We start from the raw sequence: 27553 nt of genomic DNA, 5'->3' as shown, positions 1-27553 counted from the left end.
CTTTTTCAACTCCAAACATCAGTATAACCCAATTAAATTTAATTAAAGAATCTCAAAAATTGGAGTATTTTGGAATTTGGACCGCGATAAAAGAAATTGCTACACAAATATATGAAAGGAGAGTATCCTACAAACTGTCAGCCAAATAAGCCCCGAAGGCCAACAGCAAGGATTTAATAAGCCTCATCTGTGGAGTTCAGCTGACAGGAACAGAGAGCAGTTCAGTGTTTAGAAGTTCACAAAAATTAAAAGTGGGAAAACCATGTAAGTCCAAGATTATCCTCCCCAGATCAGGCCAAGCTCCACCCTCTGACGGGGGTGAGGAGTGTAGTAGTCAAGGAACAGAATTGTCCTCCCTGATGTCAGCATAAAGATGTATGTTTCTGTACTGCTAGTTTCTGTAGGAATACATTTGTCTATACCTTTTGGGAATCTTTTTCAATTTTCAGGGATTTGATTCTCTAAGTTTATCATCTCCCAGTTAGAGCAACCCTTTCAGAGTACTCCTCTTAGTCTTGCTTTCCGTGCACCTGAATTCTTCGTCCTTTGACGCGCACAGAGCTTGGCACAGTGCCATTCAGTACGCGTTTGGTAAATAATTCATGATTTCATACACTTCAAGCCTGTCTGCTCTTAGCCTTTCTCTCTGCAGATTTGAGTCTTGATCTTTCAGTTCATCCTCTCATGACAGCCAAATTTCCAAGTTCACATTCAGTGATATTGAATACAGAGGTCATAGAAGGTGATCCCAAATCATAGGCCTGCCACACACCAGACCAAATTCTAGGCATTTAAGAAATTGATTTCGCCAAAACACAAAGAAAAATATAAAGCGGAGGTACCCCTTGATTCATCTTCAGTCCAAATATTCTGGAGATGAAAGAAATGTTCCTGTGCCATCATCCTTTGACCTGCCGCGGTCTTAAAAGTCTTTTTAAAAACCTTCTTTAAGGTCTTTATGCCACCAAAAATAATAAAGGGACTTATTGACATGGAATTCCCCTTGTTTGGACATGCTGGTTTCCTTGGAGAACTCACCAAAACGTAGATGACTTTAGAGGCATTCAGGGAAAGTTAAGATGAATCTGGGGCTTCCCTGGTGGTGCAGTGGTTGAGAATCCGCCTGCCAATGCAGGCGACAAGGGTTCGAGCCCTGGTCCCAGAAGATCCCACATGCCGCAGAGAAACTAAGCCCATGCGCCACAACTACTGAGCCTGTGCTCTAGAGCTGGCGAGCCACAACTACTGAGCCCGCGTGCTGCAACTACTGAAGCCCGCGTGCCTAGAACCTGTGCTCTGCAACAAGAGAAGCCACCTCAATGAGAAGCCCACGCACCACAACAAATACCTGATGCAGCCAAAAATAAATAAAATAAATAAATTTATTTAAAAAAAATGAATCTGTAACTTTTATAGATGTTAAGGATTAATCAAAGTACATCATAAAGTCGAGCCTTAATATTAACCTCCTGCCAATGAATTAGCTCATCTAAAGGCAGTTTATTAAGTTGGGTTTATAAACTGTCTTTAGATGAGTTCACTCTTTGCCAGGAAAATTATTGTGTGTGTGTGTGCATGTGTGTGCGTGCACACATGAGCACTAAGAGGACATGCTGGTTATCACAGATCTTGCTAACTTTAACATACATTCTGAGTTTCACAAGGTCTGAATAAAGGAGAACTAGGAAAAGACTAAATTGTAAACTAATTTTAAAGTAATGCCATGTGGTTGTTTTCAAAGTAGCAAGGGAAGCAGGAGTTGAACCATATGTTCTTTATCAGTGTCTGACACTTTTTAAATGCATTATTTCATCAGATACTTACTACAACCTAGGCATAGAATAACCACCTCATCCTAGATTGTCCAGGACTGTCCCAGGTTTAAAACTGAACCCTGCCTCAGTCCCAGGCAAACCAGGACAGTTGGTCACTTTAGCCAAGTAAAGCAATCAAAGGTGTTCTGAGACCAATTTCCAGCATGGGGAGAACCACCAACAACACCACCAAGCAATTCTACACCAGTTGGGTGTCCTACAATTTCACTTAACTCTGACGCGATCTACCCGTAAATAGTATCAGATCCCACAGGTTAAGGGGTGAGTCCTGCAAGACTGCCTCCCCCCAACACCACTTCACATGCCAATCACAAGTCCAGGTTGTCACCTGTGTTTCTGACAGAACTGCTGTAGATAGGAGGTTCCAACAACTCCCTTCTTGGATTCCATTATTTTGGTAGAGTGGCTCACCTAACTCAGAGAAACAGTTTACTCACTAGGTAACTGGTTTATTATAAAAGGATGTAACTCAGGAACAGCCAGATGGAAGAGATGCATGGGGCAAGGTATGGGGAAAAGGAGAGGAAGCTTCCAGGCGCTCTCCAGGTGCACCATTCTCCCCAAATCGCCCTGTGTTCACCAACCTGGAAGCTCTCCAAACCCTGTCCTTTTGGGTTTTTAATGGAGGCCTCATAATCATAATTGATTAAATCATTGGCCATTGGCGTTTGAGCTCAATCTCCAGCCCGGGTCAGGAGGTGGGACTGAAAGTTCCAATCCTCTAATCACCAGGTTGGTTCTCCTGGCAACCAGCCTATTCTTCGGTGCGGCCAAAGTCACGTCATTAACATAACAAAAGTCACCTTTATCTCTCTCACCACAGGCAATCCCAAGAGTTTTAGGAGCTCTGTGTTAGAAAAGGGAATGGAGGCCAAAATTCTTTATTATAAATCACAATATCACAGGCAGATAATCTTTTCCATATTTTACCGAAGAGGAGGCTGAATCACTCAATCAAAGTCACACATCAGTTGTAAGTGGTGCATTCAGTATTAGAACCCCAGTCTTCTAACTGCTTTTATATATTTTCCAAGAAACAAAACTGTAATTAGCACAGTGTGTAAAACTACTGTGAGAATTTTATTGACTTTTATTTTTTCTAGAAGCTTCACCGTTCCTTTTGTGACACCATAATTTTGCTCTCCAGCTCCCCTCTTAACAGATAATACAGAGAAAAAACTCAGTCCAGTTTATCAGAATTATTACAGACTCTGTTAACTGAGTGTGAATTGATGAAAATAATTTTAATGCTTTCCAAGTCAGTTATTTCTAATGCAACTATGAAAATAAGCAGCGGCCTATGCATCTGCACTCTAAAAGAAATGTAACATACACTGCCTCCCCTGTCTTTTCCCATTTGTCTTAGAGGTTTTTTTTTTTTTTTTCTGTTTGTGGGAGTAAGCAAGTATCAGGGGGGTGGAAATGTAAAACTGGACAACAAAATTATTAGACTGGCTTTCTCTCCGCATATTACATTTTGTCATTTCTTCTCAATACACAGAGGAGTGAATGTGTGTCCAAACAAACCTCTCCCGTTACTGTTCTGTCTGTGCTGAGCAAAATTGAATCCATATGTCTTTAAAATGCCTTTTCATTTCTAGGGCTTCTTTCAAAATACTGATCTTGGTGCAAATGTGGCCCTCTAGACTACTAATGCTCAATTGCTCTTCCCCAACAGGCATCACAGTTGATAGGCATGGATTCATTTACTTTGTGGATGGGACTATGATTCGGAGAATTGATGAGAATGCTGTGATCACAACTGTAATCGGCTCAAACGGTCTGACTTCCACGCAGCCACTGAGCTGTGACTCGGGAATGGACATCACTCAGGTAGGCACCAGTGGTTTTCAAGCGCTATCACCATTTGGCATCATGGAAATGGATAACAATTTTCTCATACAGAAATTAGGTAGAAAGGAAGCCTGGCGTATCCATTATAACACCAGATAGCAGAAGTTTCTCTTTATGTAAGTTACTTTTCTCCTCCTCAGAAAAACTCAGTTGAGAGAAAAGAGTAAACTAGGATGGGAGTAACACTGGGTGGGATGTTGGCGTGAACATTAAAGTCTCTCAGATTTGAATCAATTAGAGGGTAAGGCCAATTTCACTTGTTGACTATGGTCCAAGATATGTAATTTTATTATTTTTGAATAGTACAATAACTCACATTTGGAAGAGTACTGACGACTAAAGTCTGGAAATCTTTTTTAATGAATATATGAGCATGACTTATTATTCATGTCTATGTAAATAGCTATTTCTAGGGCGGTTTTTTGTTTGTTTTTGTGGGTTTTTTTTTTTTTGAAGTAAAAGCAACATTCCCTCTGAGATGTATTTTACATGTATTTAGGAAAGCCTTTTGCCAATGAGAATAAAAGGGAAAATTCAGTGTAGTTCTGAGTTCAAAATTCTGAGTTCAAAATTCTGATTTTACCAGAATTATGCAAAATCAAGATTAGGCATGTAGAGATTACAGAGCATAGAGCACAGTCCCAGCACCTTGTGGATGACTTTCTTAGTTTGCAGACACAAGCAGTTGGTATGTTCAGTGAGGGAAACAGACTAGACAGTCATCAAAGGGACTTACAAACTAACATTCCATGAATCTGTGACTCTGATGACGTAGATTATTTGTCTTTTCAAATGAATCACAGTAGAAGTTGAGAGTTTTAGAATTGGTTAGTGTATCAGAGAGGATGGTTTTGACTGCAAGTAGTAAGACACTTAACTAAAAGTGATTTGAACAATAAGGCTTCATTAATTCACATAGTGAGATGGCCAGAAGTAGGCAAAGATGCCGGCAGATTTCCTTCTGGTGTCACATTGGCCAGAAGTGAGTCACTGGCAAAGGGGAAATGGGATCTCCAAAATGGATTCAGACCCTCTGGAACTGGGTCAACCTCCCTGAGCAGATTGCTACCTAATTCTAGAACCCGAATCAGGGTTCTCTTAGCAAGGAATGAAGGATTGCTCTTCAGTAGGCAACCAGCAATATTCTCCACAGTTAGGGTGCCCCTGCCTCACCCCAGAACCTCAGAAAATAGTCAAATAGAGACAACTACAAAAATAAAATAGGAATTGGAAGGCCTGGAAAACTGACAAAATGAATGAACCCTCTTTAAGAGAGATAAGAGTGGATCCGGCTATCAAGTCCTAGAGCAACCTAACTTTCCACGATGCAAAGTCCTGCGGGAGGCAAGCAAAAGCAGCATTATTTATGGTAGTGAGGAAGGGCGTGAATGTGTTTATATGGAGGAGGGGGACGAAAGAGAGAAGATGCACATATATGATTCACTTGTGGGATAGTTTTAACTTAAAATAGAACACTTAGTATTGCAGTCAGTCAGCTCTAAACAATTTATCTCTTTCTGTGTGGAAAGTTATGCTGAAAAGAGAATTCTTTGTCTAAATAGAGCAAACATAGGATCCTCATCACTGTGAGAAGGGTTCTTTTTCACACGACACCTCGCAAGCCATAATTGCCACCGTAAAAGCTACCTCATCCCTTTCAGGTTGGCATGTAGAGTGCAGCCCACTGAACAGGAGACAGAGTCACAGTTTCTCTATGGCATTTCATTCCAAGCCTCAGTTTCCCTGACAGTAGCCCCCTTCCCTTTTCCTTACACAACATCAGCTTGAGAAAAACAGTCGTTTTTTTGGGGGGAGTGGGGAGGAGATGGAGAGTTAAGTGGGGTGGGTCAGGGTACATGTTAGAAACCAGCAGGACAGCCTGGGAGAGAAATCAGGCTTCATGTCCAAATTATCTGGCTTCTCTCTCCGCTGCTGTCCATCACTTCGTGTTGTGTGCTTCAATCACCCTAAAGAGTATCTAGCATTTGTCCTCTTAGGCCGGCACAGGACAATGAGGCTGGACTGATGTCTACTTCAGTGTCCAGAGTATGACCTTCCACTTTTATTAGGAGCCTGCTTCTCGTGGCCCCAATCCTTCAGACTGGAACTTCTTCTGCTGGTCCAAATCCCCTTCCCTACCCTCCTTACACCTCACCTCTTCCACGGGACCCTTCCCTAATGCTTCTAATCCTCTCTGTGGTCTCATTCCCTTCCTGGAATTTAATATCACAATGTTTAATATATAATCCGCTCTCTGTCGCCAAACTATGTATCCAACGAGTTTCCCACTGTACCTTCTTTGGACATGCATAGTAAGTGCTCAGCAGGCATAGTTAACATATATACCAATATGAAAAAGACACTATGGTACAAAGAATATGAAGGAGTTAAGTGCGGACAATGTGGTGAAGGACCTTGTAAGCATGATGGAGTTCCAGTTTTATCCAGTGGACATTGGGGAGCCAATGAGAGCATTAAGCAGGAAAATGCATTTTTAAAATAGCCTTAAACATGGAAATTCATTTTTAAAGGAGCATTCTAGCTGTAGTATAGAGAATCAAGTGGAGGGAAACAGTATTAGAGGCAGGGAGACCACTTAAGAGGCAGTCAAAGCAATATAGGTGTGACAGGGACAAAACATCAATAAATAAATGATTAGTCCCTTTTCAAGAAACTTCAGTGCAAATTAAATTGCTTTCCAATTTTTTTTTGGCTGTTCAGGTGATATTTCTTTGAGATACAACCCCGTGATGACCCTGACCGTGAAGCTGCTCAGTTTCATGCAGGTTACATAGGCACGCAATGATAACGGCCAAACCTAAAGTATCAGCAGTGTGGATTAAGAAAACTAGACAGATTAGTGAAATATTGGAGCTACAATCAAAGAACTTGCTGACTGACAGTTTTGGAATTAAGGAAGTATGTGTATAGTGGTACCATTCACTGAGATAAGAAATACAAGAAGAGGAGAAGCAGGTTTGGGTGAGGGTTGGGTGAGGGGTTAATCTGGGGGCAAACTGAGTTTGAGGTACCATTGTGTGTTCAGGTAAATACATCTGGCAGGCAATTGGATATCAAGGCCTAAAATGGAGATGAGATTTGGGATTATCAGTTTTATCCCATGGTAATGGCAAATAGGGAAGTGGGTGAGATCTTCCAGGGAAGGTACATAAGCAGAAAAAAAGAGAAGGCTTCAGACCAAACTCCAACGATAACAATATTCAAGAGAAGGATGAGGAATGGGAACCCACAAAAAGGAGACTGAGATGAAGAGACCTGACAAGTAGGAAGAAAACCAGGAATGCATGTGGTCCAAAAACGCAAGAGAAGCAAGCTTTTCAAAAGGAAGGGAACGGTTAATATCAAATGCTGCTTAGAGGTCACGTAAAATAAGGTGTGTTTTTGTTGTTGTTGTTGTTTTAAGAAGCCACTTGGTTGGACAGCATTCGTGACTCTGATAAGAGTGCCTTTGGTACAGTGCAATTTAATTGGAGTTGGACTGCAGTGGTAGAGTGGGAGGTGAGGAAATGAAGACAGTGAAAATAGATCACTCTTTTGAGATGTTTGGCTGGGAAGGGGGAGGATCTGGCATTGAAGCAAATCAGCACCCAGGTGCGGCACAGGTGGACAAAACCTGGAAGACACCAAAGGAAATGCTCTGGGTCAAAGTGTGTACCGCGAGGAAGCCAGCGTGTGGCACAGCTTCCCAGATGCTCAGCCTCTATGGACAGAGTTTCCACTGTCTGTTTAGACAATGGTGGCAGATTGGGGACTTAGGTTTCCCATGACTTTACTTAAGAACATGGGCTGTCTTGAGCTGGAAGGGAGAAAGCTGAGTAGGGAGCTTCATAACACCTTCCAAGAGGAAAGCCCCAGTTGTTTATAGTAGTACTTACAGTGATCCAGCTGAGCTTACACAGTGCTCAGTTTTATATTTCAGTAAATCAAAATATATTGATGGGTGAGGGTAGAGACAAATGTCTAAATGAGAGCACACAGATTCTGCTGACAGGCACAGGCAAGAGAAAAAATAGAGGCCTGTGCTGCAGCATGAAGATTTGAATCAGACCTTATGAAGAGCTTACTGATTCTAAGACAATGTGGCAGTATCATACATTATCAAAAGATCTGATAGAATCCCCACATTCTGAAACTTTTAAAGCAAATGTGGATAGCAGTAATCTATGAATGCTTGGAATACAGGCCTCTCTGGAATCAGGAAGATGGATCAACTGTTTTCTCAAGGTCCCTTACAACATCATGAAGGTTTCTCTATAGAAATATAACCCAACTGCTAAAGTTCCTTGTTACTCTCCCTGCATTTCAAAACCAAAAGGTCCTGGGCATTCCCTGGCTGTCCAGTGGTTAGAACTCGGCGCTTCCACTGCCTGGGAGGTCTGGGTTCGATCCCTGGTCGGGAAACTAAGATCCCACAGAAAAAATAAAAATAAAAAGTCCCCAACATGGGAAGGCCCATTAATGCTAGCATAGTATAATACCTTTGGAAGCTGGGACGTGATGCCTTTGTTTTCTGTTCTTTTCTGAGGCAAACCTGAGCCCCTGGGAAGAATCAATCCTGAAAAGCGTGCCCTAATCCTCAGCAGATTATGAATATTCTCCTTCTGTTAATTCTAATAATAACTGCTACTACTTATTGAGAGCTTACTATGTGCCAGGAACTATGCTAAACATCTTACTCACACTGTTCCATTTTATCTCCACTACCCAACCACCCTTGAGAGAAGAAACCACCCTCCCCATCTACAGAGAAGAAAACTGGTAGTCAGAAGGGTTATGTATTGTGCTATGACCGTAGACTTATTAAGTGAGACAACCAAGAGTTGAGCAAAAACTTTCTGACTCCCAGTGTGCAGTTTTCCCACTTCTGCATTTTCAATGACAACTGGAGATGACCAAATATAATTGTATTTAGCGGGTGACAAATGTCATTTGGTTGAGGAATATGCTGTTTATTCACAGAATGTGTGTTTAGTGGCACTTAGGAAAGAGTTTAGTAAAATCTAATCATCTCAAGAAATGAAATTTGCTTTGACAATAAAATCAGCCATTTGTTCAAAATCAATATCTTTTTTTGATTTACTGAAATGTGAAACTGAACTCTCGGTATAAACTCTGAAGCATAACCGCCCATTGTAAGCACTGCTATAAACAACCAGGCCTTTCACTTCAGGAGATGAGTTGATTATGAAGAGATTGGGCTCTTTATTTCCATTGCTGCTTTTGAATCATCTTGCTCTGGTAACTCACTTCCATCTCGTGCCTGACTAGAATGGAATTGGGAGTTAGACCAAGTCTCTTGGTGTGCTAGCAAATCTGAGAGTTGATTTACTCCTTGGAGCCAGCCTAATGCTCTCCCCAATATCAGCCCAATAGCAGATACACAAGCAACATGGACCTCTTGTATGCAGATAATCCTGTTGACCCACTGTCCATAATGTGCACACTTTGAGGTGTTTGTCTGAGTATCCAATACTACCCTTCCCAGCCTTGTGTCGCCTATGGACTTGATGAATGCCTTCTATGTCTTCATCCATGATAAAATTGACGGATAGATAGGCCAAGATGAAATTGTGGCACCACTAGTGTAGTCATCTCTTACATTGTGAATCCATCTGTTTGAACTATCACCTATGGGTTGTGATTCACAGTGGATCAGGAAAGCAATATGATGGCCTATGACCAGCTTTCAAGAAAAATGAAATAGAACAACAAAAAAAATCAGAGTGCATCATATGTGGTAAGGGTAAATAAGTATTATTTCATGAAACTTTTATTTCAATTGTATATCCTGAATAATGGTCTAAAATATAATTCTTACTGAGGGTCACAGTCAAAACAAGCTTGAAAGCCACTACACTCACCTATACTTTCCCTAACTAATCCACAAAGGTATCATGAGAAACCTTACCAAGTTGGTAACTCTGTTTAAAAGAAAATAAGAATACCTTGACATAATTTGTTTCCAGCCATAGTATCTATAAACACCATTTCCTCATCTAAGAACTAAAAAACAACTGTTTAATAACCCATTCCAAGACCTTTCCTAAATCAACATCAGGTTCCCTCCTTACAGTTTGTGGGGCACATCTTCGGATTCTTCTTGAGGTCAGGCCTATGTTTAACCACCTCTAATCGTCCAACACATCTTCTACTGCCCAGTATTTCTCAGTAATTGTAAAAATTGGTTCTAAAAACTCGTTTGCAATTCTCTCTAAGAGGTAATTCTTTCTGTCCAGGAAACTTGAACTCAGTTTAAAGAAGTTTGGTGCTATTTTACAGTCCCTTCACCCATCTTGGACTTGAGTAACTTTTACTCAGTGTTCTTTGTGGTCATTCTGTTTAACAAAGGAAACAAAACTTTCCTCTCTCTCATCCATCTGCATTATACCACCTGCCCCAGGCCGCGGACCTTTGCCTTCACTGATAGTCTTCAGGTCTCTACGTGCCTGAAGAAAAGCTCTTTTCTATTGTTCTTTAAATTTTTTGCAAGTCTCAGATACCCTAACCACAACTGGATAGAAGGAGAAATATAAGCCTCCTCTTTGAAATCTACATGTCAATTCAATTTTATACAAGTGGATTCAGCATTTCCTGTTGTTTTGAAAAACTACATATAATAACATTCATGCATGAAAAGTTACAGCAATCCAGGGAGAACAAAGAAAAGAAACAATAGTTTTAGTACAGAAAAGGCACCTTCTTTTCCCCTTTTTAAACTCTTGCCTAATGTGCCTCATCATCTCTTCCTCTCTCCCCTGCCAACATTTTCATTTCTACAGAATGTCCTCCATCACCCTGAGTGATACGGATGATACTGAAACTCAAGTTCTTCAGGGGTTACTTGCCTTTCTTTGTGCACTTCCGTCACTCTCCCATGTGCACACTAAAAGAGAACAGAATTAGATCTTTGGAATGAAGGCCATTACAAGTGAAATTCCCTGCAGGGACAGACTTCTGAATTTTGTGAAGCTCTGTAGGGAATCAAGAAAATATGAATTATAATAAGTTTGCTTGAATAAAGGGGTTTCCCGGGGAGAAAAAAAAAAAAAAAAAGAAAGTTTATTTTAAAAGTTCTTGGCAGCAGAGATGAAAATCTCACCCCCTCCACCCCCTCCACCACACCCTCCCAATGCCTCAGTGACTGTGGAACCTATCTCACTGTCACAGCAAAGAAACGGTCTGTGGCCACACTCCAGATAACTCAGACCAAGGGATGTGCGGTGGAAGGAAGGAGTGACTTGCTGGTAAATGGCAAGACAGGGAAGATGTAAGCAAGTTATCTGAAATATCTGTAAACACCTCTATCAGGAGCCAGCAATGGCAGTGGGCAGCAGGGACAGCTAGGTGGGAGTAAAAGAGAGGTGACAAAAAGGATAAGAGAAGTTTAGGGAGTGGAGAATGGCTCAAAGAGCAGATTAATGAGGCCCAGGAAGTAGTAAAATGAAACCAAAAAAGTTATTTGACAGCCCTTGTGCCAACCATTTACTTCATCCTATTTGGCTGGTTAGTTTAAACAACTAAATCAACCACATTTTTTTTTTTTTTTGGCCTCGCCTTGCAGCACGGGGGATCTTAGCTCCCCAACCAGGGATCGAACCCACACGCCCTGCAGTGGAAGTGCAGAGTCTTAATCACTGGACTACCAGGGAAGTCCCTGAATCAACCACTTCTATAGTGACCACCAAATAATGAATTGGATGGTATTAAAACATATCAGGAGAAAGAAAATCTGGTACATACAGCCAATGGAATATTATATAGCCTTTAAAAAGAACGAAACCTTGTCACATCCTACAACATGGATGAAACTTGAGGAAATGCAAAGTGAGATAGACCAGTCACAAAAAGACATATACTGTATGAGTCCACTCATATGCAGTATCTAAAGTAGTCAAAATCATAGAAACAGAAAGTAGCAAGGTAGATACCAAGGGGAATGGAGAGAGGGAATTAATGTTTAATGGGTATAGAGTGTCATTACTGCAAGATGAAAAAGCTCTAGAGATCTGTTGCCCAACAATGTGAATATACTTAACACAACTGAACTGCACACTTAAACAAGGTTAAGATGGTAAAAATGTTATGCGTGGCTTTTTTTTTTTTTACAATAATAATGATAAACTCATACCGACCAAACCTCCAATGGATTTTCTCACTTTCTTTCCCTATTCTCATGCCTGGACAGCATCAGTAGTGCAGCAGTCTTGCTGCTCGGCAGCTGGTTGTTGCAGCAGTCCAGATATAAGCATCCTAAGGCAGGAATGTTCTGCTCTATTCATTTGAGCCACGTGCACTCTGTCAACCCACATCAGTCACAGCCAGTCCCTCCCGCGGATCCAAAGGCTCATGAACGTAAAAATGGGGGAGGGGGAAGTGCTACTCTCTAAGGTAAAGAGGAAGCTTAGTCTACACCAACCGTGGCAGGAAGGCGCTGCTAACTTAGCCATGCTCTTCTCAAAGAGCTCAAAATATCGATAACCTTAAATGTGAAAGTACTTAAATTAGAGAGTGATGACAATTGACTAAAAATGAGCAAACTTCCTGTCAGACACGTTTATAAGCCTGGAACAATTATTCACTTCTTCAGGAGTACTAAGGCATATTTTAGTTCTCTGGACAATTTCCTAATCACCCACTTCCCTTTGACTAAAGTAGCATGTCTAGTAGAAAGAACATAGCCAGTCCTGGGTGTGAGTCCAGATTCTGCCATTTATTAGCAGTGCAACCTCAGGCAAGTTACTTAAAGTCTCTGTGTCTGAGCTTCCTCAACAATAGAAAGTGGGATAAAAGCCCATACTGTCTCCTAAGGCTATTGTGATAAACAAGAAAACAAATATGAAAGACCTTTGTATTCTGAAAAGCACCTGCAACTGTAAATTGTTGGTGTTAATCAGAAGTGAAGAGAGAGGTCATATGGCATTACATGTAACCTTAGCTTTTGTTTTCCTTTGCCCCACCAGTTAGGTGAGTGGCATGTGGAAAGAAGGTTTCACAAACCTTCAGCTATATAGCAATCAAATTATACTGTCACACAGCATGAGATGGCAGTTAATGTTGTTCAGACTCTGATTTGACAACAGCACCAAGAACCATAAAGAAAGTTGACTTTAGGAGTCCCTAGTGACTCTCCACATTACTCACCTGTAAAGGAGTGATCCATTAGCGTTTATGGCTGAAAATTACAAAATAGCACTAAATAAACAATGCTTCTAGTTGCCATATCTAGATTTGAGGAAAACAACATCTATTTTTGAATCATTTATTCTATTCTCCTCTGAAATATGGTAATTTTTTTTTCAATATTTTATTCTATTTTTAAATTTTTTTTAACATCTTTATTGGAGTATAATTCCTTTACAATGGTGTGTTAGTTTCTGCTTTATAACAAAGTGAATCAGCTATACATATACATATATCCCCATATATCCTCTCTCTTGTGTCTCCCTCCCATCCTCCCTATCCCAACCCTCTAGGTGGTCACAAACCACCTAGCTAGTCTCCCTGTGCTATGTGGCTACTTCCCACTAGCTATCTATTTTACATTTGGTAGTGTATATATGTCCATGCCACTCTCACACTTCGTCCCAGCTTACCCTTCCCCCTCCCAGTGTCCTCAAGTCCATTCTCCATGTCTGCGTCTTTATTCCTGTCCTGCCCCTAGGTTCATCAGAACCATTTTTTTTTTTAGATTCCATATATATGTGTTAGCATACGGTATTTATTTTTCTCTTTCTGACTTACTTCACTCTGTATGAGAGACTCTAGGTCCATCCACCTCACTACAAATAACTCAATTTCGTTTCTTTTTATGGCTGAGTAATATTCCATTCTATATATGTGCCACATCTTCTTTATCCATTCATCTGTCGATGGACACTTGGGTTGCTTCCATGTCCTGGCTATTGTAAATAGAGCTGCAGTGAACATTGTGGCACATGACTGTTTTTGAATTATGGCTTTCTCAGGGTATATGCCCAGTAGTGGGATTGCTGGGTTGTATGGCAGTTCTATTTTTACTTTTTTAAGGAACCTCCATACTGTTCTCCATAGTGCCTGTATCAATTTACATTCCCACCAACAGTGCAAGAGGGTTCCCTTTTCTCCACACCCTCTCCAGCATTCGTTGTTTGTAGATTTTTTGACGATGGCCATTCTGACTGGTGTGAAGTGACACCTCATTGTAGTTTTGATTTGCATTTCTCTAATGGCTAATGACGTTGAGAATCCTTTCATGTGTTTGTTGGCAATCTGTATATCTTCTTTGGAGAAATGTCTATTTAGGTCTTCTGCCCATTTTTGGAATGGGTTGTTTGTTTTTTTTTGATATTGAGCTGCATGAGCTGCTTGTAAATTTTGGAGATTAATCCTTTGTCAGTTGCTTCATTGGCAAATATTTTCTCCCATTCTGAGGGTTGTCTTTTCGTCTTGTTTATGGTTTCTTTTGCTGTGCAAAAGCTTTTAAGTTTCATTAGGTCCCATTTGTTTATTTTTGTTTTAATTTCCATTTCTCTAGGAGGTGGGTCAAAAAGGATCTTGCTGTGATTTATGTCATAGAGGGTTCTGCCTATGTTTTCCTCTAAGAGTTTGATAGTGTCTGGCCTTACATTTAGGTCTTTAACCCACTTTGAGTTTATTTTTGTGTACGGTGTTAGGGAGTGTTCTAATTTCATTCTTTTACATGTAGCTGTCCAGTTTTCCCAGCACCACTTTTTGAAGAGGCTGTCTTTTCTCCATTGTATAGTCTTGCCTCCTTTATCAAAAAGAAGGTGACCATATGTGTGTGGGTTTATCTCTGGGCTTTCTATCCTGTTCCATTGATCCCTATTTCTGTTTTTGTGCCAGTACCATACTGTCATGATTTCTGTAGCTTTGTAGTATAGTCTGAAGTCAGGGAGCCTGATTCCTCCAGCTCCGTTTTTCTTTCTCAAGATTGCTTTGGCTATTCGGGGTCTTTTGTGTTTCCATACAAATTATGAAATTTTTTGTTCTAGTTCTGTGAAAAATGCCAGTGGTAGTTTGATAGGGATTGCACTGAATCTGTAGATTGCTCTGGGTAGTAGAGTCATTTTCGCAATGTTGATTCTCCCAATCCAAGAACATGGTATATCTCTCCATATGTTTCTATCATCTTTAATTTCTTTCATCAGTGTCTTACAGTTTTCTGCATACAGGTCTTTTGTCTCCTTAGGTAAGTTTATTCCTAGGTATTTTATTCTTTTTGTTGCAATGGTAAATGGGAGTGTTTCCTTAATTTCTCTTTCAGATTTTTCATCATTAGTGTATAGGAATGCAAGACATGTCTGTGCATTAATTTTGTATCCTGCTACTTTACCAAATTCATTGATTAGCTCTAGTAGTTTTCTGATAGCATCTTTAGGATTCTCTATGTATAGTATCATGTCATCTGCAAACAGTGACAGCTTTACTTCTTCTTTTCCAATTTGGATTCCTTTTATTTCTTTTTCTTCTCTTATTGCGGTGGCTAAAACTTCTAAAACTATGCTGAATAATAGTGGTGAGAGTGGACAACCTTCTCTTGTTCCTGATCTTAGAGGAAATGGTTTCACTTTTTCACCATTGAGGATGATGTTGGCTGTGGCTTTGTCATATATGGCCTTTATTATGTTGAGGTAAGTTCCCTCTGTGCCTGCTTTCTGGAGGGTTTTTATCATAAGTGGTTGTTGAATTTTGTCAAAAGCTTTTTCTGCATCTATTGAGATGATCATATGGTTTTTCTGCTTCAATTTGTTAATACGGCGTATCACATTGATTCATTTGCGTATACTGAAGAATCCTTGCATTCCTGGGATAAACCCCACTTGATCATGCTGTATGATCCTTTTAATGTGCTGTTGCATTCTGTTTGCTAGTATTTTGTTGAGTATTTTTGTATCTATGTTCATCAGTGATATTGGCCTGTAGTTGTCTTTCTTTGTGACATCTTTTTCTGGTTTTGGTATCAGGGTGATGGTGGCCTCATAGAATGAGTTTGGGGGTGTTCCTCCCTCTGATACATTTTGGAAGAGTTTGAGAAGGATAGGTGTTAGCTCTTCTCTAAATGTTTGATAGAATTTGCGTGTGAAGCCATCTCATCCTGGGCTTTTGTTTGTCGGAAGATATTTAATCACAGTCTCAATTTCAGTGCTTGTGATTGGTCTGTTTATATTTCCTGTTTCTTCCTGGTTCAGTCTCAGAAGGTTGTGCTTTTCTAAGAAATTGTCCATTTCTTCCAGGTTGTCCATTTTATTGGCATAGAGTTGCTTGTAGTAATCTCTCATGATCCTTTGTATTTCTGCAGTGTCAGTTGTTACTTCTCCTTTTTCATTTCTAATTCTATTGATTTGAGTCTTCTCCCTTTTTTTCTTGATGAGTCTGGCTAATGGTTTATCACTTTTGTTTATCTTCTCAAAGAACCAGCTTTAGTTTTATTGATCTTTGCTATTGTTTCCTTCATTTCTTTTTCATTTATTTCTGATCTGATCTTTATGATTTCTTTCCTTCTGCTAACTTTGGCGTTTTTTTGTTCTTCTTTCTCTAATTGCTTTAGGTGTAAGGTTAGGTTGTTTATTTGAGATGTTTCTTGTTTCTTGAGGTAGGTTTGTATTACTATAAACGCTCCTCTTAGAACTGCTTTTGCTGTACCACATAGGTTGTAGGTTGTTGTGTTTTCCTTGTCATTTGTTTCTAGGTATTTTTTGGTTTCGTCTTTGATTTCATCAGTGATCTCTTGGTTATTAAGTAGTGTATTGTTTAGCCTCCATGTGTTTGTATTTTTCACAGATTTTTTCCTGCAGTTGATATCTAGTCTCATAGCATTGTGGTTGGAAAAGATACTTGATATGATTTCAATTTTCTTAAATTTACCAAGGCTTGATTTGTGACCCAAGATATGATCTATCCCGGAGAATGTTCCATGAGCACTTGAGAAGAAAGTGTATTCTGTTGTTTTTGGATGGAATGTCCTATAAATATCAATTAAGTCCATCTTGTTTAATGTATTATTTAAAGCTTGTGTTTCCTTATTTATTTTCATTTTGGATGATCTGTCCATTGGTGAAAGTGGGGGGTTAAAGTCCCCTACTATGGTTGTGTTACTGTCGATTTCCCCTTTTATGGCTGTTAGTATTTGCCTTATGTATTGAGGTGCTCCTATGTTGGGTGCATAAATATTTACAATTGTTATACCTTCTTCTTGGATTGATCCCTTGAACATTATGTAGTGTCCTTCTTTGTCTCTTGTAATAGTCTTTATGTTAAAGTCTATTTTGTCTGTTATGAGAATTGCTACTCCAGCTTTCTTTTGATTTCCATTTGCATGGAATATCTTTTTCCATGCCCTCACTTTCAGTTTGTATGTGTCCCTAGGTCTGAAGTGGGTCTCTTGTAGACAGCATATGTACAGGTCTTGTTTTTGTATCCATTTGGCCAGTCTATTTCTTTTGGTTGGAGCATTTAATCCATTTACATTTAAGGTAGTTATCTATATGTATGTTCCTATTACCATTTTCTTAATTGTTTTGGGTTTGTTATTGTAGGTCTTTTCCTTCTCTTCTGTTTCCTGCCTAAAGAAGTTCTTTTAGCATTTGTTGTAAAGCTGGTTTGGTGGTGCTGAATTGTCTTAGTTTTTGCTTGTCTGTAAAGTTTTAATTTCTCCATCTAATCTGAATGAGATCCTTGCTGGGTAGAGTAATCTTGGTTGTAGGTTTTTCCCTTTCATCACTTTAAATATGTTCTGCCATTCCCTTCTGGCTTGCAGAGTTTCTGCTGAAAGATCAGCTGTTAACCTTGTGGGGATTCCCTTGTATGTTATTTGTTGTTTTTCCCTTCCTGCTTTTGATATTTTTTCTTTGTATTTAATTTTTGATAGCTTGATTAATATGTGTCTTGGCGTGTTTCTCCTTGGATTTATCCTGTATGGGACTCTCTGTGCTTCCTGGACTTGATTAACTATTTCCTTTCCCATATTAGGGAAGTTTTCAACTATAATCTCTTCAAATATTTTCTCTGTCCCTTTCTTTTTCTCTTTTTCTCCTGGGACCCCTATAATTCGAATGTTGGTGCATTTAATGCTGTCCCAGAGGTCTCTGAGACTGTCCTCAATTCTTTTCATTCTTTTTTCTTTATTCTGCTCTGCAGTAGTTATTTCCACTATTTTATCTTCCAGGTCACTTATCCTTTCTTCTGCCTCAGTTATTCTGCCATTGATTCCTTCTAGAGAATTTTTAATTTCATTTATTGAGTTGTTCATCATTGTTTGTTTGCTTTTTAGTTCTTCTGGGCCCTTGTTAAACGTTTCTTGTATTTTCTCCATTCTATTTCCAAGATTTTGGATCATCTTTACTATCATTATTCTGAATTCTTTTTCAGGTAGACTGCCTATTTCCTCTTCATTTGTTTGGTCTGGTGGCTTTTTACCTTGCTCCTTCATCTGCTGTGTGTTCCTCTGTCTTCTCATTTTGCTTAACTTACTGTGTTTGGGGTCTCCTTTTTGCAGCCTGCAGGTTTGTAGTTCCCATTGTTTTTGGTGTCTGCACCCAGTGGCTAAGATTGGTTCAGTGGGTTGTGTAGGCTTCCTGGTGGAGGGGACTCATGCCTGTGTTCTGGTGGATGAGGCTGTATCTTGTCTTTCTGGTGGGCAGGACCGTGTCTGGTGGTGTGTTTTGGGGTGTCTGTGACCTTATGATTTTAGGCAGCCTCTCTGCTAATGGGTGGGGTTGTGTTCCTGTCTTGCTAGTTGTTTGGCATCGGGTGTCCAGCACTGTAGCTTGCTGGTCGTTGAGTGGAGCTGGGTCTTGGCATTGAGGTGGAGATCTGTGCGAGGGCTTTCGCCATTTGATATTGCATGGAGCCAGGAGGTCTCTGGTGGACCAATGTCCTGAACTTGGCTCTCCCACCTCAGAGGCACAGGGCTGACACCCGGCTGGAGCATGAAGACCCTGTCAGCCACACGGCCAAGTACGTGGGGAGTTTCTTGCCTTTTGGGAAGTCTGAGCTCTTCTGCCAGCCTTCAGTAGGTGTTCTGTAGGAATTGTTCCACATGTAGATGTATTTCTGATGTATTTGTGGGGAGGAAAGTGATCTCTACGTCTTACTCCTCTGCCTCTTGAAGGTCTCTCTCTCTGGCAATATATTTTTTAAAAATTGAATCCTTTTTGTCTACTTCTTGACCCAAAAGAGGTTTCTCTGTCATTTCCAATTCAGCACTACGCTTGGAAAACAGACACTAGAATTTTAGAGCCGGTTAATTATTCCTCCTTATGAAGGCTAATTCAATAAATGATCCAATTGTTGATTAAGTGTCATCGCTTTTTTTAATGTGAAAGCACTTGGAAAAGTATGAACTGCTTTACAAATATAAGGGATGATGTAAGATGTTAATTGGCATCTTCAGGAAATATTTTCTGTTGATTCATCATACACTTGCTAAAATGGAAGGACACAAGAACAAAATACGTCTGCAAGGTGTTTATTCTGATTTTGTAATATCTGTGATTGTCAGTCTCTATTTTAAATGCATTCCTGGATAATGTTATTTATTGCTCATTCAGTCCAGACCTACTCTCCTTGGTCTGTCAAATGCAGGAAAACACCTTCTGGAACTGCAAAGGAGAGCCAAACTTTTCTCTAATCCTTTAATAGAGGGTGCAGGAGACAAAAATCAGGCCTTTAGGGTAGATTCTCCTTCATAATAATATTAATATAAAAAGTCAGTAAAGTTGAATGGTTGGGAAAACAGACCACGTGGATTTGAATCCCAGCTCCACCACTTGCTAGAAGTGTGCCTCTGGGGAAAATTCCTTATCTGTAAATGGGGATGACAGTGATACTTTTCTCTATAGGGAAGTTGTGAGGATTAAATGAGATAATACTGATATATAAAAAATCACTTAGCAAAGTACCTGGCTCATAAATGCTCAATAAATTAGGAGGAGGAGGAGCAACGGCAGCACCAGTAGTAGTTTTTGACCTTCCATTCACAGAACAGAAAATTGAAGTGATAATTTACAGAACCATGATATAAAAGGACCAAGAAGTTTGGAACTGCTATAGAAATTGTGTAATCTTCCCTTCTGTCCTTTGTACATAGGGGTACCTTTTGCAGAGAGGCATGCATAAACCTATATATGAGTTTGATGGGCTGTATCAAGCATATGCTCCAGAGACTGGTCTTAATCTACTGTGACCTTCACAGAATGTTTCATGTGCCTAATGCTGATGTGACACTCTATCTAGATCGCTTAAAGTGTGTTCACTGTAGTCATTGAATGGTGCCCCGAATCCTTCATTTTCTTTCTACTTTCAAGAAGTGTCACGCGGACTATGGAGCTAGGGTTGGAATGTAGTGTGAGTTTCATACGTCTGTGAATTTGAGATGTATAGATTTTAGATCATCTTCCATCACTTTGAAATCAAGAGGTAAAGAGCAGCTCATTCAGTGGGTGGCCATCCTAGGTGGGTCAATTTCACAAAAAAATTAAATATAAAAGTAGATAAGTAAGACGACAGGGTTTTTCTAGGTCAATACGAAGAATATGACTCTCCCAAGACAAAACAGAGGCTCCCAGCTAAGTGGAAAATCAAAAGGAAAGAAGTTATGAGGCTAATATATTCATAATAAGAAAGAGAGCAGTGTCCTAGAATTTTTGAAGCAAGTTTAGTGTATGAGTTGCTTTGTCTTTTTCTTTTTTTTAATCAAGATATTCAGGTTCCAAGCATGTCAATCAGTTTTAAAAAGTCTAATGTATAAAAACCCAAATTTAACAAAATTATAAACTGGGAGAAGCATTACAATAAAATTACCCACAGAGTTTCTTTCTTTCTTTTTTTTTTTGGCTGCATTGGGTCTTCATTGCTGCGTGCAGGCTTTCTCTAGTTGTGGCGAGTGGGGGCTACTCTTCGTTGCAGTGCGCGGGCTTCTCATTGCAGTGGCTTCTCTTGTTGCGGAGCACAGGCTCTTGGCGCATGGGCTGCAGTAGTTGTGGCACGTGGGCTCGGTAGCTGCGGCTCGCAGGCTCTAGAGTGCAAGCTCAGTAGTTGTGGTGCACTGGCTTAGCTGCTCTGCGGCATGTGGGATCTTTCCGGACCAGGACTCGAACTCATGTCCCCTGCATTGGCAGGAGAATTCTTAACCACTGTGCCACCAGGGAAGTCCCAGAGTTTCTTTAAATATCAATCATTTCCCTTCTCCAAATTCATTCAAACTCTTTTTCTTTTAACTGCACTTTTTAGGCCTACATCTCTTAGGTAAAATCACAATCAGGGTGGAATAACCTGTTACCCAAGATATTTGCATTGCTCCCTCCAAAGTGAACGCTCGGTTGTTTATATAAGAAGTGGAGAACAGCAGGCCAACATCTTCAACTCCAGCACATCCAAATTCTGCTGAAATGTCTGCACACAAACAAATAGCCAGAGTTGTCAGGGGCCTTAAAATAAAAGTCAAGTACCGTGCTCAATGCTATATCGAAAATATAATTTATCACATAAATAAAACTCCCTCAGCAGTGTCCTCTTTCCACACAAAGGACAATGGCATGTTAGCTCTTATTAAAACTATTAAGCACTAGAGGAAAAGCATCTTCAAAGTTCAGGGAGAGTCACAAGATGCAAAGCTTGCAAACTACTTTTGAACCACTCAGTCTTGCACACATTTTGATTGGCAGGCGCCATAACCTGAAATAAACCTGGAACTCTCTAAGATACAGAGGTATCTGGTTGGCAAATTCAGTGGTTAGCATCTAGGGCTTATATGGCCAACATCCTGGGCTAAGTCCCAATGTGAGCCAATTGGCCTAACTATCTTTCAGGCTTTAAATATAGCCTTGCTCTCTATTAACTGTGGGAGGGGGAAGTGCATGAATCAGTGCCAACCCATATTTATTAAATGGAAACAGAATTCAAAGAGAAAGTTCTGTTGGCTGTCATCAGGAGTGTCATCTTTTCATGCAGAAGTTAGTATATTTGTAAAAAGTGAACATGGGAACATATGAAAGACTTACCAAGAGGCTACACCTGCTGAGAGGTGTTTATCTTGAGATACCTAAGAAAAACAGGTGTTCACTTGGTCTACCTCAGAATACACTCCCCATTCCAAATCAAGGGGAAAAGGATTCTGAAGGAGCAATCCTAATTTCTGACAAGGAGACTAGCAAGAGAGAATATAAAAGACATTTAGTAGGAAATGCCCATTGTATTATTATTTAATAAGTAAATTCTAAGCACACAGGAACTATTGTCATGGGCCCACCTTATGAATCATTCAGTACAGAATTCTTTCTCCAAAAGATGTATGGGAGAGTGGCATGATCCACTATGAAATCATCCTCAAAAATCACAAGAGTGAGAAGCTTTTAAACAGTAAGGACATCAACATGGCAGCACCAGAGAGTCAGAGAAGCTCTGGTTAAAGTCAATCACAACCAACTTCATTAAAGTCCAAACACAGCAGATTTATTTTATGTGGCTATTTTCTGGACATGGTAGCTTCACAGGCCAGTAGATACACCGAGGATGCTGCTGACTAATAAATTCTCTCAGTACGCGATAGTCTTTGCTGGTTCTGGCTCACTTTTACTAGTTTTCTATTACCACTGCCCCGCAGTGGGTATTGCTCTTCCTTTGTTGTGTATATGGGTTGATGCTGTGAATCTCAGGTAAGATCCAGGCAGAAAAACAGAAATTAGTCATTTCAACAGAGAGAGATTTAATATAGGGAATGGGCTGCACAGGTGTTAGAGGGTTGCAAGAAAAGAGGTAATACCTGCAGGAGGCAGCCACCACCTCTAGGGCTGGGGAAACAGAAGAAAGGGGTTGGACTTGTCAGAACCTAGAGAGGTGGAGGATTCGATCCATCCAAGTGGGACCTACTCCTCTGACAAGAGGATGCCAGTCAGCCTGCTTCCGGTCCCTGAGAGGGAGCATGGTGAGACCAATTCTCCGGTTACGGAGAGGAGCTGGGAAGTGCAGCCAGCCACTGCCACCAGGATGAAGGGCTACTCTTACAGCAACACTGACTGGAACAGAAAGCAGGCGGGAAGGAGTGAGTGCCTTCTCCCTCCTCTAGCCTTCCAGAATCGCTTTATTTCCCAGATTGTCAGGATCGATCAAAAATCCAGCTGGTAAAAAAAGAAATATAGTTTGCAGAGTCCCAAGCCCAGTATCACAAAGCAGTGTCTTAATTTTTTTTTTCTGAATTTTATTTTATTTATTTTTATACAGCAAGTTCTTATTAGTTATCTATTTTATACATATTAGTGTATATATGTCAATCCCAGCCTCCCAATTCATCCCCCCCGCCCCCCCCCCCTGCCGCTTTCCCCCCTTGGTGTCCATACGTTTGTTTCTCTACATCTGTGTCTCTATTTCTGCCCTGCAAACCGGTTCATCCAAAGCAGTGTCTTTAAAGGGGTGAGTCTGGAGCTGGGAGACAATAGCTCACTAACTAACAACACACTGTGCAATGAGGTGTTGGATTTCCATGTCATTGTTGCTGCCGGAGTCACTCAGATATGCTTACGGTTTGGATGAAATGTTAATTAGAGTGGACCGTTTGCCACAGAGGATTTCATCATTACTGAATCCATAAGAAGCTGTTATGGGGAGACCTCAACCAGAGCTGCTCAGTTTGTTTGCTAGAGTGAGTCTGACTCCCCTCTTGTTGAAGCTCGGGTACTCAATAATGCATGACCACGTTTTGCTTTTGTTCAGGCTCAAGTCCGTAGCCTGCCTGCTTCCTTAAATGATTCTGTACACATGGTAAGTGGTCAGGTGGCCAGTCTCCAGAGTTCTGGAAGCATGAAGCCTGAGCTGGGCCATCTGTTGAGGATGTGCTGTTTCGTATTACACACAGGGAAGTGGCGGGCAAAACCCGGAAGTGCACTGCAGGCCTAATGAAAATAAGACCAGTTAAATCTTCCCTCTAAATGTTCATTAGGCCATCTGTTCTTATTAGTGTCCTTATCATTTGGAAACATTACAGAGTTAAGATGAGACACAATCTGTGGTAGAATTCTAGTCTAACTTGAAATAAACTTTTGAGTAGAGCAATCATGACTTGTGACATTTCTCTTCCCATTTAGAACCCTGCCCACTTCTAAACATCTCCATGGTGAAATTTTTTAATAGTTGCTTCTTGAAATATTATACCGGAAAACAGGGTTAGCAGTAGCTACAGAAATGAAAACATAATCTCAGAGTGGCTGATCAATGAAATCAGAACATTTCATAAAAGCAGTGCAGTCATACTTCTGGCCTGTAAATTGCTTTAGGTGCCAAAGGGAATTGGAAGCTTGGTCTATCCTGTTGAGCCAATACTATAATATTAACAACCTGCAACAGACAAGTTTCTGCAACTGCTCAACAGGAAGAAACGCTACCAAATGATTCCGGGGCCCTCTTCAAAGTCCCTGGCTCCTACGTAGGCAGAGCCTTGGCTCTCGACAAGAGCCCCACCCGCTACTGCATGAAGACCCACAGTGGTCTTCTCTTTACTCCAAATTCTCTCAGAATGCATGGTCTCATCACCTGGTCTCACATTGGATTTCATGTTACCTTGGACTGTTCTCTGGTCGTCTCCCCTTCTGTATGTGTATCTCCCACAGTGCTGGCTATACACTGGGAATTTAAGAAATACATGTAAAATTAAATTGAAATAGAGACACAAAAGAAAAAGCAAAAAAACAGTAAAACTTTCATGTTCCTCTCCTCACCCACAGAAGTGCTGAAAGTGTTAAGTTCTTTGACTGTAATGATAAAACCCAAGATACAGAGAGATACAAATAGTAAATCGACAAGTAGCATCATGTACAATATGTTCTTACAATAACAATCAAATTTACAAACAAATTAGCTGTGGAGTCTGAAGGACATTCTGTAGTTTTCACACTGGGCCTTCATCTCCTGCTGATAGATGACTTTGACTGTAAATTGAAAACTGGAAGTGGTTAAACATTCTGTGTATTCACAAGTGCCATTTCCAAAACTGAGGCTTCAGAGAGGAGATGCAAGAAAGGGTGACGGAAACTCAGAGCAGTTATGCCTGTTATGAAGATGAGGTAGTGGCAATTACACAGCAGACTCATACAGAGTGTGTACGTGCTGATTGCTCTGAGGGAGACTCTGAGAACAAACTTTTATAGCACCCATCAGGCCTTGGGTCTCTAGAGGAAGGAAAGATTTTCAGCCACTCGGTCAGTGTGCTTTTGGACAGAGCTTATGGCCCCAGGAACCATCTTGGAAGGGATACGTGCTTTTTTCTTAATGAGCTTGAATGAAACTCTTATGTAACAGAGTGGTTTCATTCACTGTTTCTTTCCTATTCTCAAGCTTTTTGGTGTCAGGACCCCTTTACACTCCCTACAAATTGTTGGAGACTTCAAGAGCTTTTCTCTATGTGGGTTTTATCTATTTACCTTATTAGAAAGTAAAAGTGTGAATTTTTTTAAACACAAAGCTATAGTAGCCTCAGGCACCCTCTGGAAAACTCCTCTATATACTCATAAGAAAATACAAAAGGCAAATAGTATTAAGAATAGTTTTGACCTCACAGATCTCCTTGAAAGAGTCTCAGGGATCCCCGAAGTCTGCAGACCAAAATGGAAATACCATATTTCCTCAGTTCTAAGACACCATGTATTCTAAAACATAGCATCAATTTGATAACTTTAGGTAGTGAGGAGAGGTGCTCCATTAAATGTATGTGTTGATTATAAGACAAAACCTCACTTCAGAAAATTTAAAATATGGAAAGGGTAGGAAATACACTTCTTAAGATTGAGGAAATATGGCAACTCCCACTAACCTCAGTGGGTCTCTGGAAACCCAGATTTACTGACTGAAACATGTTGATGAAAATTAGTTTTTCTTAGAGCTAATTTGTGTTTTACAATTTTTAAAATGCGTTCATGGACTGAAGATGTTACAGTCAGTGAGGCACTAATGTTTTCATTCAATAAACACTTGCCAACTGTAATACCAGATACTGGAAATACAAAAATGAATGAGACCTCATTCCTGCCCTTGAGGACTCACAGACCTAATAGAAGACAAAGGAAGGCAAACAAATATTTATAGTATAATGGAGAAGTGTTGGATCTGAATGAGTCATGGACCTGGAAGAACAGCTTGAAGTACCCAATGATGGAGCCCTGGGTATTCAGGAATGCTTGAGGTTAATCACTAACTTTAAGCAATTAGTCATCCTCATAACAAAGGGCTACCCTAGTGGACTTTGGCGCATGTGTCGGTCTCTTTGGGACATTAATTTATGTCAATTTAATTTAATTTTGCGAACACTGGTGATCTATCCAGAGATGTAAACCTAGAAATTTGTTAGACTGGATTGACCATATTGGTATAGTCAGTAGCGCCAGTCAAAAACAAAGCCTAACAGAACATTTTCTTGGTTGTGATTGGATTCAGCTGAGAATAATAGCGCCCCTTCCCCCCGCCACACACACACACACACACACACACACACACACACACACACACACACACAACAGTGACATAAGCAAGATAGCAGCCAGACTAATATAGTCCAGGACTGGATGGCAGTTCCATGAGGTCGTCTGGGACCCAGGCTCCTATAATTCTGCCCTGCCCACCTGGCACAGAACTTCCATTTTCATGGCCATCTCATGGTCTAAGACATCTGCTAAAATTCCCGCCACTTATATCCATATTGTATACTGGAAGAAAGGGCAAAAAGGGGCTCCTTCCAGCTGGGTCAGCTCTCCTTAAGCAGCATCGATTTAAAAGTGTGGATACTTCCACACCTCCTCTTACATCTTATTGCCTTGAACTTTATCACATGGCTACAGATAACTGCAAATCAGGCTGGAATGTCTTCGATTCTAGATAGCAGTGTGCCCAAATTTTAAGATTAGTGCACTAAAGGAGGGGGAAAGAGTGAAAGAATGATAGGGTAGGTCTAGAACTAGTAGTCTCTGCCGCCGGCATCTTAGTAACCACAAATTCAGCATTTTGTTTTGACCCTGATACTGTCTGAGCTTCTTCAAATTTCTAAAAGCCATCTGGAAAAAGTTTGGTTTGGGGCACTTGGAAAGCACAATGATACTTTTCAGAGTGATGGCTCCTATTGATCTTCCTTTTAAAAAGTGTAAATTATTGCAAGATGAAACATACCAGCTCTGCTTTGGGGGGTTTTTGTTTGTTTGTTTTGCTTTGCTTTGTTTCCTCAACTTCCAAAATGTTTTTGAAACATTGGGGTAGGTGTGATTTAATCTATAGGCTCTGCAGCAAAATGATTCTAAAGATCAGTCCAATTGTAACTCTGGATTAGATTGATCCTGGCTATTCATCTGCAATGAATAATGTGACTTACGTGTCAGTTATTCTGATTGGGCAGCCATGGACACAGACCAGGCTGACACATTTGACCAAAGGTTGAGGGGTTCCTCAAACTCTCCAGCCGTTATTCAGAGAAACACAAGAATGTGGATCTGAGATAATGGGAAATAATTTGCCGGTTGACGAGTCCATGTAGTCTTAGTGTATTTCATCTTCTGATAATTTCCACTTTTTAAAAGCAAGATCAATAAGGGTCATCGCTCTCAAAGGTGTCATTGTGCTTTCCAGCTGCAGAAAACCAAACGTTCTCCAGACGGTTTTTTCCCTCTTTGATAAATTTGAAGAAGCTCAGACAGTATCAGTGTCAAGAAACGAGAAGGCCATTTGAAAACTGACAGAAAGTGATGGTAACAATCTGGAGTTGTCAGCTTTTAGAAGCACAGGGACGTCTAACATGGAGCTGGCAGAACACCTGGCAGAGAGCATTGCGTCCCATCACTGCACCTTCCCCCAGGTTGGCGTACTACAGAAGC

General features: G+C 40.4%; 1 protein-coding gene across 3 annotated transcripts in view; it reads left to right on the top strand.

Annotated features, from left to right (window-relative positions):
* Nucleotides 1–27553, top strand: part of TENM1 (teneurin transmembrane protein 1) — a 777022-nt gene that overhangs the window by 697629 nt on the left and 51840 nt on the right. For all 3 annotated transcript variants that reach the window (XM_082376913.1, XM_082376912.1, XM_082376911.1), the window contains one exon: nt 3514–3668. In XM_082376913.1, coding sequence (XP_082233039.1) covers nt 3514–3668 — 155 coding nt within the window. The remainder of the gene's footprint in view (nt 1–3513; nt 3669–27553) is intronic.

Source organism: Balaenoptera borealis (assembly GCF_965194805.1).
Source record: "Balaenoptera borealis genome assembly, chromosome: X".
Taxonomy (NCBI): Eukaryota; Metazoa; Chordata; class Mammalia; order Artiodactyla; family Balaenopteridae; genus Balaenoptera; species Balaenoptera borealis.
This window is presented reverse-complemented; position numbering and strand designations above follow the sequence as displayed.